The following is a 14,329-nucleotide window of genomic DNA, read 5'->3' as shown; positions in this document are numbered from 1 at the left end:
ACTTCATAAAATAAACATTTTAAAACTTACCATTGACACCAACATCCGAGGAAACTGCTTCCCATGCCTTTTCCTTGGCATTCAAATCTTTGTACAAGACATTCTGTGGGTCATAAAGTATTTTGTATTTTTCCACCTCCACGATGAGACAAGTATCATCCATGTCACTTTTTCTGTTGTTAAGCCTGTCACGTGATTGCCGGCTGAGCTACAAGTCTCTCTCCCCTCTCCCTCCCCCTCCAAATATATATGTAATGTATTTCATGACGGGAAAAAAAATTGATATCAAATGTACTTTTGCAATTTTTGGGACTATATTTTTTATTTTATAATTTTTTTCTTCACATTTAGGAACTATATAACATATTACATTTTAATTAGGCATATATCATGCAATTATTACATTTCCGTGTCAATCCATGTTCATTTTTACCGCGAACAATGCGATGTCACTTTAATTCAACGCGTGCAGCACAGCAAAAATAGACTCGGTGCGTAAACGATCGCTGCACTGCTGCAGACGCACCGCACCTGGAACGCACTGACGGACCGCAACCACGTGCAGTGTGAACGCTCTAATCCGTTAACATGGGTGTGTAAAAAAAAACGCAACGCACACGCACTGCAGACGGAGTATGTGTGAAACAGGCATCAGGCTGTGGCTGAAGTCAGTTGTAGTTTTTGTGTTTCTCTTTTCTTCACTTGTTAACATTGTTAACAGCAGGCATCACTTATGCTCAATCAGCACTTAATTAATCACATAATTATCTCAACTGCTTCACTGCTTCAGTGTTACTCTAACACTCTGGTAGTGTGCACACATTATAAGTGTTAATTTAAAATTGAGGATTTTGCTGTGGGGTTTAAAGGGTTAACATACATCATGTTGACAACTTCATGTGTGGTGCACTTGGAATAGAATTTTATTTAACTAGAGGGTAAATAAAGAAAAAGTTACTTGAATGTTGTAGTTACATTTTATCACATAGTGTACATCATTGTTTGAGGAATAAAGAGCAGATCATTTTGATACCAAGAAAGAAACATCTAGAAGATAATAAACCAGAGATACATTCATACACCTGAATATAAGCGTTTAGATCTTAACTAATACAAATAACGAGCGGTAACTAGGCTAATATAATAGGCAAACATACAAACAACATATGCATAAACCAGATACATTTGTAACTGATTAATTATAGTCTAAATAAAGAAAATGTCTTTATGTGTGTGTGTTATGTGTATTGTGAGCATGGGGTAGTTCGCTGGTCAGCCAGGCCGTTGGTGCCTGGCACCGGGGGTCATTTACATCTCTTTGGAATGTGTTTGAAGTCCGATGGAGAGACCAGAGAGTTGGTCTGTTTAGCATATTCGTGATAATGGGGGAAAACCATTGGCAATTTAGCACACATATAACTGTAGAATATGGGGCCAGGTCTGTAATTTATATGCAAATATCAAAAGGCTAAAAGGGTCTCTAAGACATAAAGCCCCAACGATCATCATTGATCCTAAGCAGATGCTACAACTTTTAAAAATTATATTTTAAAAGGTGTCTTGGAGGGATGAGGTGTCTAAGCCACATGTAACACGCTTGGCACTTAGTAGCGCTTGGTTCACAATTACTAAGTTACTATGTGACCACAACTTTGGTACAGCGGTAACTACGTGGGATTGCTTGGACCAGAAATCAGAAGACAAGTGTCGACTCACTAGAGCAAAAGGTAAGCAAAAAGTGTATTACCTATTTCAAGGGTCAGTCAATTAATAACACAGTTCAAAGAATAGTCAGTTGCTGGAAAAATAGTATATTGTTTTGATTGATTATCCTTTCACTTGGATTACTGCCCTTTTGAAATTGCAATTAGATCAAAAATAACCAAAACACAATTACAACAACAAATAAATTGAATAGTAAAACCCCAAAGTAACAAAAGGATATCAAAATTTAAAGAAAATAAACAAAAACAAAGTTCAGATTCAGTTTCCAAATTACAAATAAGTTTCTGGAATTAAATTTCAAATACTCAAAATCAGTGTCTCAGTTTCAAAATGAGATTTTTAGATTCAAGATCAAATTTTCAATTTCAAATTTCAGTTTTGAATTCAAAGTCTCAATGTCCAGTTAAGTTTCAGATACAAAGTCAAAAGTCTCAATGTCCAGTTCAGTTAAAAAAAAAAATAAATAAAAAATATAGCAATGTTCATCAAAAGTGGAAAAATTCAGTCCACGAAGAAAGGAAAAAAATTGTTTGATCCAGGGAAAATCCAGGCAGCAAAACTTGGAAAAACTCTAAACAAATATAGTTTGGTCCTACCAGATCGACAAATTTCACTCTTTTTCTCCGTTTCCAGGCACGAAATGATGGGATGGCTCGCCAGTCCAAACCGGAATACGAGTATTCAGCAAGGACAGGATTCAGGATCTCAATTCTCAACAAAGACAAAAAAATATTTTTAAAAAACCCGGCCAAGGAGAAATGTATCAGAAATACCTCTGAAGAAATACTGATTAGGCTCTATTTCATCAGCTTCTTGTTGCGTCTCTTTCAGTGCTGTTTCTTGTCGTGTCTTTCTCAAAGCGTGTGCTTTTAAGAGTTAATATCTCACTAATCTGGGTCTTAATTTGTTAATAATCTATTGCTGAATTATTAAACTGTATTTTCATCAAATTTGCGCAACTGAGTCTTCTCTCTTTCAAGTTCGCTCTCTTTCTGTCTGCTCGTGCGCTACCACCCACAAGGGGCGGAGCTAACCTTTCACCTCCCCAATTAAGAATCATTCAGGAACTTTTTTTTTCCTTTTTACTTGTAGAGTGATCTTTCTGCATACTTATCTTTCCTTTCTAAATATTATAGCAATAATAATTAGATAAAATTTCAATTAAATATTAGTGACCTAGATTAATGATCTGGGTTACACACAACATCCAGCTAATGGGGTGCCTCAGGGCTCAGTGCTTGGACCACTTCTCTTCTCTACATGTCATCTCTAGGATCCTGTAATTCAGAAACATTCCATCCTGATGATCTGACGATAGCTGCTCACATCTCAGCCTGCCTGACAGGCATTTCTTGCTGGATGAAAGACCATCACCTTCACTCAACCTCACCAAGACAGAACTGCTTGTGGTTTCGGCCAACCCAATACTTCACCACAATTTTCTCCATCCAGCTAGGCACCATCCATAACACCTTCCAGGACAGCCCAGAACGTTGGCATTGTGATTGATGATCAGTTAAACTTAATAGTCTGCATTGCTAAAACTGCCTGGTACTGCAGATTTGCCTGAAATCAAGTTAAGGCACCTTTATTTCTATAGTGCTTTATACAATACGGATTGTGTCAAAGCAGCTTTACAGTTCAAACAGGAAAATAGTTTATCAAAAATGCAAGGGGACAATAACACAGTAATTTTTTTCAGTTAAGGTCAGTTCAGTTGTGGCCTAATGGTTAGTGAGTCTGACTTGTAACCTGAAGGTCACAGGTTTGAGTCTTGGTACCGGCAGGGATTGTAGGTGGGGTAAGTGAATGACCAGCGCTCTCTTCCACCGTCAATACTGCAGTGTGTGTGCACTTGGATGGGTTAAATGCAGAGCACAAATTCTGAGTGTGGGTTACCATACTTGGCAAACGTCATGACTTTCACTTTTCATTGATGATTCAGTGATGTCATCCTCCAGTTCAGCTCGCTTCCAATAGTGTCTGTCCAATCAAGCCAAACATATTGCCAGAAATTAAGCGTCCCCAAATAATCAAGCCAAAAGCGACAGTAGCAAGGAACCAAAACTCCATCGCAAAAAATAATTGGGAGAAACCAGGCTCAGTCGGGGGGCCAGTTCTCCTCTGGCCAGAAAAAAAACGACATGGTGTGGTTTAATTCTAGGCTGCAACACAGGTCAGATTGTGCAGAGGACTTGTCTGGTTCCCTTGGGGTTTTCCCGATGGCCATCTAGTTGACAATGTCTTCGTAGGGGATCTGTCTCTGGGGCTCATCTAGTTGACATGATCGCCACTGACATTCAGGGCTGATGAGGTCGTCTCTAGGTGCTGATCCACCATCTGGTCTGGATATGGACTGGATCTGGGTGGCTACGGTGACCTTGGAATAAGAATGAAACAGACTAATATTAGCTTAGATGCCATTCTTCTTAAGATGTAATGCGTACATCGGGTGTTATGGGAACTGTTCCCGGTTCCGGTTGACCTAATTAATGCAGCCTAACAATCCTTTAACAGATTTGAATTATAGAAATGTGATAGTGTGTTATGTGTATGCCAGTTTAAAGTGAAGGGTCTTTAATCTAGATTTAAACTGACAGAGTGTGTCTGCCTCGCTAGGTAGAGCTAGGCGCAGAGCAGCCACCCAATAAAGCATTACAATATTCTAACCTCGAGGTCATTTCGCATAGGCGAAATAGTCAAATATTAGGGGTGCCCAAATATTACCGTCCATAGGGGTGCCCAAATGAGTTATTTTTATTTATTTTTTTAATAATATTATTTTAATTAACGGTGCATTATATATCGAAATATAATCAATATCTCATTATGGCTTAATGCTATAGTCATATCACGAAGGTTGCGACGACTTAATTAAATAAAAATACCTATGCGCTGCAGTTTTCAGAGTGCAGCGGTAATGTGTTCGAGTGCAGCCCATGACACGCAGCGCTTCACTCTGAAACATGCAGCACATTTATTTATTTGCTGGCAAACAGTGCTTGAAGTGGGCCGGTACCAGTGTTGGGTAAGTTACTTTAAAAAAGTAATTAATTACTAATTACATCATCAATAGTGTATTTAGATTACTTTTCTAATTACTCTGTCTGAAAAGTAACAATTACCAAATAAGTAACTTAATTATTCGAATTGTTAATTACGTCATAAAATCCCTATAAACCTTGATATATAGAAATTAAACTTAATTATTTCCGTTTGAGTTAAACATGGAATAGTTTAGCCTTTTAGCTTTAAAACAACTGTAATACTTAAGCATTTTAATAAAAAATTTAACCTTCTTTAGTTAACAAATAGAATTAATCTGCAAAATATCCTAAAAAAAAAAAAAAAAGCTTAAAGGGGTCCTATTTTGGTCTTTTACAAAGTCTTGATTTTGTTTTGGGGGTGTACTAGAACATGCTCTCATGCTTGGTGGTTCGAAAAACGCATTATTTTTCACATAATTTACATTATTAAAATACCTTTCTCCCCAGCCTGGCACAAACGGCTCAATTAGTTTTGTTATAATGCTCAGGAACAGAGTTAAAAAGTAAATTGCAACCACTGTTTCCTGACATCATCCGCTTTCGGAAGCCCAAACAAAGACGTTTGGTCACCGTGGTGAAAAAAAACAGCGTTTCAAAAGGCAGTCGCACACCGGACGAGAAACGCAGCGTCGCGCCACGCCTTTAAAATTCAAATACATTATTGTCTATGAGTGTAGGCACACCGGCGGCGCCGTTCGGCGTCTGTCCGCGGCACCCAGCTACGTCGTGTTATACTTGTAAGAATTGTTCTAGACCAGCGGTTCTCAATCCCAGTCCTCGCGTACCACCGCTCTGCATGTTTTGCACGTCTCTCTTTGTTAACACACCTGATTCAGATCATCTCTGTTAGAAGTGAGCTCCGTGCATGAACTGTGTTCCGATTGACATGGTCCCTACACAGTGTCCATTGCTCCCTACTCCCTGAGCAGGGGAAATCCATTGAAGTTTACTTCACTTCGGAATATTCATTTACAGATTCAAAAACTTCTGTTTTTACTTTTCAAGTAAAAGTGTAGGTTTCAGTTTAATATGTTGCAGGCTCGTTTATTGGCAATAAATAATTGATAATAAATAATATTGATGATAATAAATAATCAAATAATATTGGGCTTGTTTTTGAAGCTGCGGTTGCTTATTTTCTCTATAAGAGTTGGCAACAGTGGTCTCTGTGTGAATGAATGGTACACACGTTGCATCTGTCATCTCGACATGAACACATGAACTTGAACTTCATTTACAGAGCTGCTCTGAGACTCACTTCATGATAATGTACTCATGAGCAGAGATAATAAGCAACTTAACTAGCACAAGTGAACATAAAACAACCAATATGGCAACCAGTGTTCCCTATCGATACTTCAATCGTACTGCTTCTGTTTAAGACGCTTGGGGGAAAACTCCTTTTTCTCCGATGACTGAAGCCTTTCAGTAACGCAGTGTAACTGCACGGCCATTGGTTCGTGCAGTGAATAAAAAACGAACCAATGGCTCGGCAGCGGAGGCCATTGGTTCGTGCAGTGTATTAAAAACGAACCAATGGCTCGGCAGCGGAGCTGCACGAGCCTACGGCGGTAAAGCCTGCCAAAGCCCGCCAGAATGGGCGGGGTCATCTGGCTATATAAGCGGCACATCGCCATAGGATCCTCAGATTATTCTCCTTCAGCGACGACTACAAGATCTTCGCTCTACGAGACTTCGAAGCCTTCGCCGTGATCAAGCCTCGCAGCGGATCGAGAGACCACCTTCCTGCTCGGCCATTCTCGTCACCCTCGCGCCTGCAGCAGCAATGGTCTCCCGTTCCCTGCCGCTATCCGGCGATATAAAAGAGCAAAGCTGCTGTTGCTTATTTTCTCTATAAGAGTTGGCAACAGTGGTCTCTGTGTGAATGAATGGTACACACGTTGCATCTGTCATCTCGACATGAACACATGAACTTGAACTTCATTTACAGAGCTGCTCTGAGACTCACTTCATGATAATGTACTCATGAGCAGAGATAATAAGCAACTTAACTAGCACAAGTGAACATAAAACAACCAATATGGCAACCAGTGTTCCCTATCGATACTTCAATCGTACTGCTTCTGTTTAAGACGCTTGGGGGAAAACTCCTTTTTCTCCGATGACTGAAGCCTTTCAGTAACGCAGTGTAACTGCACGGCCATTGGTTCGTGCAGTGAATAAAAAACGAACCAATGGCTTGGCAGCGGAGCTGCACGAGCCTATGGCGGTAAAGCCCGCCAGAATGGGCGGGGTCATCTGGCTATATAAGCGGCACATCGCCATAGGATCCTCAGATTATTCTCCTTCAGCGACGACTACAAGATCTTCGCTCTACGAGACTTCGAAGCCTTCGCCGTGATCAAGCCTCGCAGCGGATCGAGAGACCCCTTCCTGCTCGGCCATTCTTGCCGCTTCACGCTGCCCTCGTGCCTGCAGCAGCGATGGTCTCCGGTTCCCTGGCGCTATCTGGCGACATAAAAGAGCAAATTTCAGAGCAAATTTTCGGCGTTGTTTCAAATGCCCCGCCGTTACTGTCGCTCGTGCAGGGCCCCCCTGCACGCCGCTGACAGTCACGGTGAGTGTGTTTCATGCTTGGGCGCCGCCCACGCTGAAGCAGAACTCATTGAGATGGAATGTCCTCATTGCGAGGATATGAGTCTCGCCTCTCTGCGCTCGCGGAAAGCTTTCTTTTCAGAGAGCAACTCCGCCCCTCGCGCCTTCCAGCTATCTTCCTCCCAGGAGCCTGTGAGGAAAAAGCAGTGGGGCAGAGGAACTCGGGGCGGTGACGAGTGAGCCCATGCCGGATGAGCCCCCGCGTGCCTCACTCTCTCCGCTTAGAGAGGTTTCTCCAGTCCACTTCTCCCTCCCAGACCAGCGTCTCTGTACGGCTGCGAGCGATCTGGTCTCATTTGGAGGAAGCGAGTGTGATGCCATGGACGACAGCATGTCGTTGGAGGCTTCAGATGCAGAGGAGCTGTCGGGCTCGTACGTCGTCCCCGCCCCCTTGCCATCTGCACAACCCAGCACAGCCGGCACGAGCATGGACGCCGAGCTTTTCCGCGTCCTGTCTAAAGCTGTGGAGGAGCTGGGTTTGGAGTGGTCTCCGCCGGAGGAGCCCCCCGCGCAGCCTGGATGAGTGGTTCTTGCCGAGGCGCAGTCATGCCCCCCGACAACGAGCTTCACCATTCTTTCTCGTCCACGACAAGATCACCAAGTCTTGGCGTGCCCCCTACTCGGCCCGCCTTCGTGCCTCATCTTCGTCCGCCCTCACATCAGTCGACGGCGCCGAAGAAAAAGGATACGACAGACTGCCTCCCCTGAATGAGTCAGTGGCCGCGCATCTCTGCCCGCCCACGGCCATCGGCTGGAAGGCAAAGGCGGCCCACCCATCCAAGCCGTGTAGGGCGACTTCAGCTCTCACCGGACGAGCCTACTCGTCTGCTGGACAAGCGGCCTCGGCACTTCATTCCATGGCGGTCTTCCAAGTCTTCCAGGCCAAGCTCCTCCATTGCATGAACGAGTCCGGCCCGGACCCCGCAGCTTTTAAGGAGCTGCGCAGTGCAAACGACCTGGCTCTACACACCACCAAGATGACAGCGCAGGCGATTGGCAGATCCATGGCCAGCCTAGTGGTGCTGGAGCGCCATCTATGGCTTAACCTCACGGAGATCAAGGATGCGGATAAGGTCCCCTTCCTCAACTCCCCAGTTTCCTCTACTGGCCTGTTTGGACCTTCGGTTGAGGGCTTCACTGAACGCTTTACTGCTGCACAGAAGTCGTCCCAAGCAATGCAACACTTCCTGCCAAAGCGCTCCAGCTCAACGGCTGCTTCTAGTCCCCCCAAAAATGTGCCGACTCAGCATCCCGCTCAGCCAGACGCCACCAGTTTCCTAAACGCCAGGGCCCCCGACCCAAGATAGTGTTGGACCCTTGCCTCAGGCGTCATCCTGATCTGCGGGACAGGAAGAGGAGGGGGTCAAGTCTCGCTGCAGCCGGACCCCCCCCCAAAATGCCTCTGTTAGCCGACTCAGCATCCCGTGAAGCTCGCACCACCAATTGCTCCCACGGCTCCTAGCCTGAGCCTCGCCAGCGCTCCCGCTTGGCCAGACGCCACCAGTTTCCTAAACGCCAGGGCCCCCGACCCAAGATAGTGTTGGACCCTTGCCTCAGGCGTCATCCTGATCTGCGGGACAGGAAGAGGAGGGGGTCAAGTCTCGCTGCAGCCGGACCACCCCCCAAAATGCCTCTGTTATGCCTCCAAGCACCACGTTCAGTTCCGGGTGCCGATGGCAGTGTGTTTGTGACCAAAAATACTGTTGAGAACATGGGGCCCGTTCTAATCGTGTCCACACAACCAACTGCTGTCATAGCGTGAAAAATAAAACAAACAGTTTTAAAAAGAGAGTAAATTTCCTCTTCCACTCATTGCGAGCGTCGGGTCCCCCCTAGGTGGCCCACCGCTCGAACCAATCCAGCCCCTTGCCACGCGGGCCGAGGCCTGGCAGGCCATCCCCGGAGTGTCAAGCTGGGTCATGGGGATAATAAAACAAGGTTACACACTCCAATTCGCTCGAAGACCCCCTCGCTTCAGCGGCGTGGTCTCCACCTCGTTTCCGAGCGAGGATGCACATGTCCTACGATCCGAGGTGATGAATTTGCTGGCAAAAGGAGCCGTAGAAACGGTTCCCCCAGCCAAGAGTAGTGGCTTATCAATACACGGTCCTTCCCTTTGGACTGTCCCTAGCTCCTCGCACTTTTACCAAGTGCATGGATGCGGCTCTTTCCACACTACGGGAATCCGCATTCTGAATTACCTCGACTACTGGCTCATTCTGGCCCAGTCGGAGGATGAGCTACTATCTCACAGATCCCTCCTCCTCAGCCACTTAGAATGCCTGGGACTCAGGGTCAATTTTGCCAAGAGCGTGCTGTTCCCCAGCCAACGGATATCGTTCCTGGGAACAGTTTTAGACTCAGCCCAAATGAGGGCGATAGCTGCGCCAGAACGTGCGCTGGCTATTCAGCAGCTCGCGGCCTCATTCAGAGTTGGAGCCTCTCGCCCTCTCAAGGTGTTTCAGAGGATGCTGGGCCTTCATGGCCTCTGTCATGACTACAGTTCGGTCTGCTCCGCATGCGGCCCCTTCAGTACTGGCTGAGCTCACGAGTCTTGGACGCCTTCGCAGCCTTCGCGCCTGTGTAACAGCCCTGGCCCCTTGGAAAGATCCTCGTTGGATGGAACGGGGCGTGCCCCTGGGAATTGTCTGCAGAAGGAAGGTGGTCTTGACAGACGCCTCCAACACGGATTGGGGAGCGCTGTGCGATGGCAAGCCAGCTTTCGGCCACTGGTCGAAAGAGGAAGGCCGGCTTGACATCAACTGCCTGGAAATGCGGGCAGTGTGTCTGGGCCTTCGAACCTTTCTGCCAGACCTAAGGGGATACCACGTCTTAGTCCACTCGGACAGCAAGACAGTAGTGTCCTATATAAATCGTCAGGGCGGTCTCTCCTCAAAGCGCCTCTTCGCACTAGTGGAGCGTCTCTTGGAATGGGCTCAGCTCAACTTGCGCTCGCTGAGAGCAGCTCCGGGCAGGCTGAACCAAGGAGCAGACATGCTGTCTCGGAGCAACGTCCCCTCGGAGGAGTGGATGCTCCTCCCTCAAACGGTTCAGAAAATCTGGGAGATCTTCGGCAGGGCAGAGGTCGACCTCTTCGCCTCAGAAGACAACTCTCATTGCCCAACTTACTTTTCAAAGGACAGGGACTTTTCCCACGACTGTCCCAACCTCCTCCTTTACGCTTTTCCCCCGATCGCTCTGATTCCACAGGTGATCAGGCGAGTCAGCGAACAGAGACGCAAGGTTCTGTTGGTGGCCCCACTCTGGAGGAACCAGCACTGGTTTGCAGAGCTGTGCCGGCTGCTCTCGGCAGCCCTGTCGCCCATTCCCCTGAGACAGGACCTCCTCTCTCAGGCGAACGGAATGATATGGGACCCCCAGCCCGAGCTGTGGGCTCTGCACCTTTGGCCTCTCGATGGGATAATGAACGAGTACTGTGTACTTTGCCATGCTATGTAGCTGCACGACTCAGTCGTCGCTTCAGTCGAAGTAACCTGAGGATCCTATGGCGATGTGCCGCTTATATAGCCAGATGACCCTGCCCATTCTGGCAGGCTTTACCGCCATAGGCTCGTGCAGCTCCACTGCCGAGCCACTGGTTCGTTTTTTATTCACTGCACGAACCAATGGCCGTGCAGTTACACTGCGTTATTGAAAGGCTTCAGTCATCTGAAGCCCCCCAAGCATCTTAAACAGACGCAGTACTCGTTATGTATCTCAGGGAACCGAGGTTACGTTAGTAACCGAGTACGTTATATAATCAGCTTACTTTAAGTAACTAGTAAAATAACGCATTACTTTTTATTTTAAAAGAAAATAGCTGAGTACGTTTTCAAATAAGTGACTGTTTTCCATTTATTGACTGATAGCTCCCCTGTCTCGATGTTGAGAGAAATCAGGAGCAAGTGCAAGAGGCGTTGTGTGCACTGTGTAAACATGATCGTTACTGTAGTTCTAGACCAGGGGTCTCCAAACTCGGTCCTGGAGGGCCGGTGTCCTGCAGAGATTAGCTCCAACTTGCCAGTCCTTGATTAGCTGGTTCAGGTGTGTTTAATTAGGGTTGGAGCTAAACTCTTCAGGACACCGGCCCTGTTTGGAGACCCCCGTTCTAGACTAAATGAACATGCGTTTACTCATCTTACTTGCACAAAAACAGATTTAGTATTCCTTCAATTGAATAAAAACAGTGAAAAGCAAACTCAGAATATTATGCAAACCTGCAAAAATTGATTGACTTTCAATGATCCAATTCAGCCATACCAATAAGCAAAATTGACTAACATTTGTTTCTTTTTTTTTCTTTCTTTTTTATTTTTGTGGTTTCGTGGTTGAGAAGCAAGTGTTTTACTTCTGTGTCCTATTCTTCATGCAATCTGCATGTTCTGTGTGTCTCTGACAGCACAGTTGAAAGGTTTGTTTGAGCTTTTAAAATTAGCATTTCCTTCAGCCCGAGGCTTATTTATTTCACTTTTGGTGTGAAAGGCCTTTTACATTTGCCAAAAATAGTACTCTTTATATTAAAAACAAACACGCAAGCACAGGCTAGATAAGAAAAAGTAACGCAAAAACAATATAATCGCTGGTTATTCACTCCCCCCACCAACAACTCCTGCCAGACCTGAGACTCAAACCCGCAACCTTCGGGTTACAAGTACGACTCTCTACCCATTAGGCCACGACTACCCCGATGAATAAAACACAAGGTATGAGAAGGCAGATACAAAAGAATGAAAATGAACATCAAAATAAAAGTCTCTGGAACAGACACACAGGAATTACATAACAGCCACACTCTCTGTCCCTGGGGTCCTCAACTCTGGCCCTCGAGAAAATAATACATACATAAAATTGTTGTATTTGACATTTCTGTCACTTCTGAAATGATGACTACGCCCCCGGTGTGACAAAATGTTAGCCTATACATAATACTTTTAAAGCTCTTTTTTAAAAATCTTGGCTTATATACATTTCTACATATGCCATGTCATGCCATAGCATCATTAAACTAGCATCTAACAATGGACAAGGTGTTTTTTTCTCTAACTCTAACCATAAAGGCTGCGGTGTAATTTGCCCCGACTAGCATTTAAAGAATTTAGGGGAAGCATTTGAATAATCCTGTGAATGTACTTAAAGAATGCAGAATCGAATCGTTAATCGAATCAAATCGTTCTGAATTTGCAAAAATCATTCTTGAATCAAATCGAAAACCTATGAATCGTGAATCGAATCGAGTCGTCTACCAAATGATTCATAGCCCTAACTAGTAGTGAATTGAAAGCCAGCATGGTAGCCCATTAAGTAAGATCAGGATAGCAATGCAAAGGTGTAGGTTTGATTTGAAAGTTGGTGCGGACAGAAACTATTGTATTATTTCTGTTGGCCTTTTCTGTTTAGCAATACCACACTAGCAAAAGTAGTTTTTTTTTGGAATATCTGCACGATTAGAAATGAGATACTGATTTTATACTACAGCTTAGTAAACAATAAGTTAATATTGTGTTCCATTTTTGTCAGTACTGTTTTTGCTCTATTTCACCAACAAAAATAGTTTAAAAGAAAGCCACAGCAGAACGTTTAAAAACGAATCAAGTGAGCCAATGATTCAGTTACCCATTTATAAATATTTAACTTTCTTAGTTTCTCTTTGTTGAATGAATGACACACTCATTAAGACAGTGACTTTCCACCACCTACTGGCAGTTTTAGTTTCATATTTAAAGTATTTTATTTTTAAAAAATTTCAATATTCATTTATTTTTAAAAACCCATTAATGTCCATTTAAAACCCAATAAACCTTATAGCATTTTTCTTCATTTTTTAAAGCAGTTCATCCATGCCACCTCTGAACAGTCTGTAAATAACGGTTTAATTTAACAGCATGTGTTTACGTGACCTTATCATGAGTTCTGCATATCATTAAATTGCTGCACGAGTCTATTACAACATTAAGACCACAAAAAAGTTTATGATGAAGAATTCAAACGAGACATTCATGTGTAATCAAATATTACTGGGAAGCAAATTTTATTTTCCAAGAGAAAATTAGTTAAAACTTAACATACTAAAAAGGACAAATACAGGACAAATACAGTCAATACAAAAATGGTGATAAAACCTTTACCAATCATCAAAAACAATGAGTTAAACTGCAGGTCTTAGTCATTACATAACCTCTATTGTGAAGTTTTACATTATAAAGCTTTAAAGCCAATCATGCGGAGTTAAAAATGTTAGAAAAGTCAGACTAATGTAGTTTCATTAAATTCATCAAAATTACATGATTGCCAAAAAGCACTAAACAAAAACACACGTTTTACACTAAGCAAGTGCTAAGGAAAAAAAAAAAAGATTATATTCAAATCTAGCAAGGGACTGTAATGTGTAAATACTGAGAACATAAAAAGTCAAGCTGATCTTTGAAAACTACAGCACAAAACAGACAAATGTTTCTAGGTATCTGAATAATGTCTCATTCATTGGGATTGGGGTTGGCATCAGGATACTGGGAGAGGTCAAAGGTCAGGACTTTACTGATGACGCAGTCTCCTTGCTGTTGAGGAAAGGCAGACAATGAGTGACATACATATAAAGTCAAGTCACTTTTATTTGTACAGCGCTTTTCAACAATGCACAGTTTCAAAGCAGCATGTATGTATGTGTGAGATAAGTGATATACTATATACAGTATATATATATAGTATCACTTCATGCGAGTATGTTAGTGGGTAAATTTGAATTTATATGTAATAGTTATCAACTGAAGTTGGCCATTATTTTTTTTGTCAATTTGAGTATTATGAAATCTGTAATGGTTGTAGTTTCAACTACAACATTTAGTGTAGTGACAAATATATTTTATCCAGAGTTACTGTTAGGTGATGTGCATCACTGCAATGATTAAAGGGGTCATATGATGCGATTTCAATTTTTCCTTTCT

General features: G+C 43.7%; 1 protein-coding gene across 2 annotated transcripts in view; it reads right to left on the bottom strand.

Moving 5' to 3' along the window:
• Nucleotides 1-13,705: 13,705 nt before the first annotated feature.
• smc1al (structural maintenance of chromosomes 1A, like) overlaps nt 13,706-14,329 on the bottom strand; it is a 78,230-nt gene continuing 77,606 nt past the window's right edge. For both annotated transcript variants that reach the window (XM_016494550.1, XM_016494549.1), the window contains exon 26: nt 13,706-13,942. In XM_016494550.1, coding sequence (XP_016350036.1) covers nt 13,862-13,942 — 81 coding nt within the window. In that variant the 3' untranslated portion in view covers nt 13,706-13,861. The remainder of the gene's footprint in view (nt 13,943-14,329) is intronic.

The sequence above is a fragment of the Sinocyclocheilus anshuiensis genome, unplaced genomic scaffold (genome assembly GCF_001515605.1).
Source record: "Sinocyclocheilus anshuiensis isolate Anshui unplaced genomic scaffold, SAMN03320099.WGS_v1.1 scaffold342, whole genome shotgun sequence".
Taxonomy (NCBI): domain Eukaryota; kingdom Metazoa; phylum Chordata; class Actinopteri; order Cypriniformes; family Cyprinidae; genus Sinocyclocheilus; species Sinocyclocheilus anshuiensis.
This window is presented reverse-complemented; position numbering and strand designations above follow the sequence as displayed.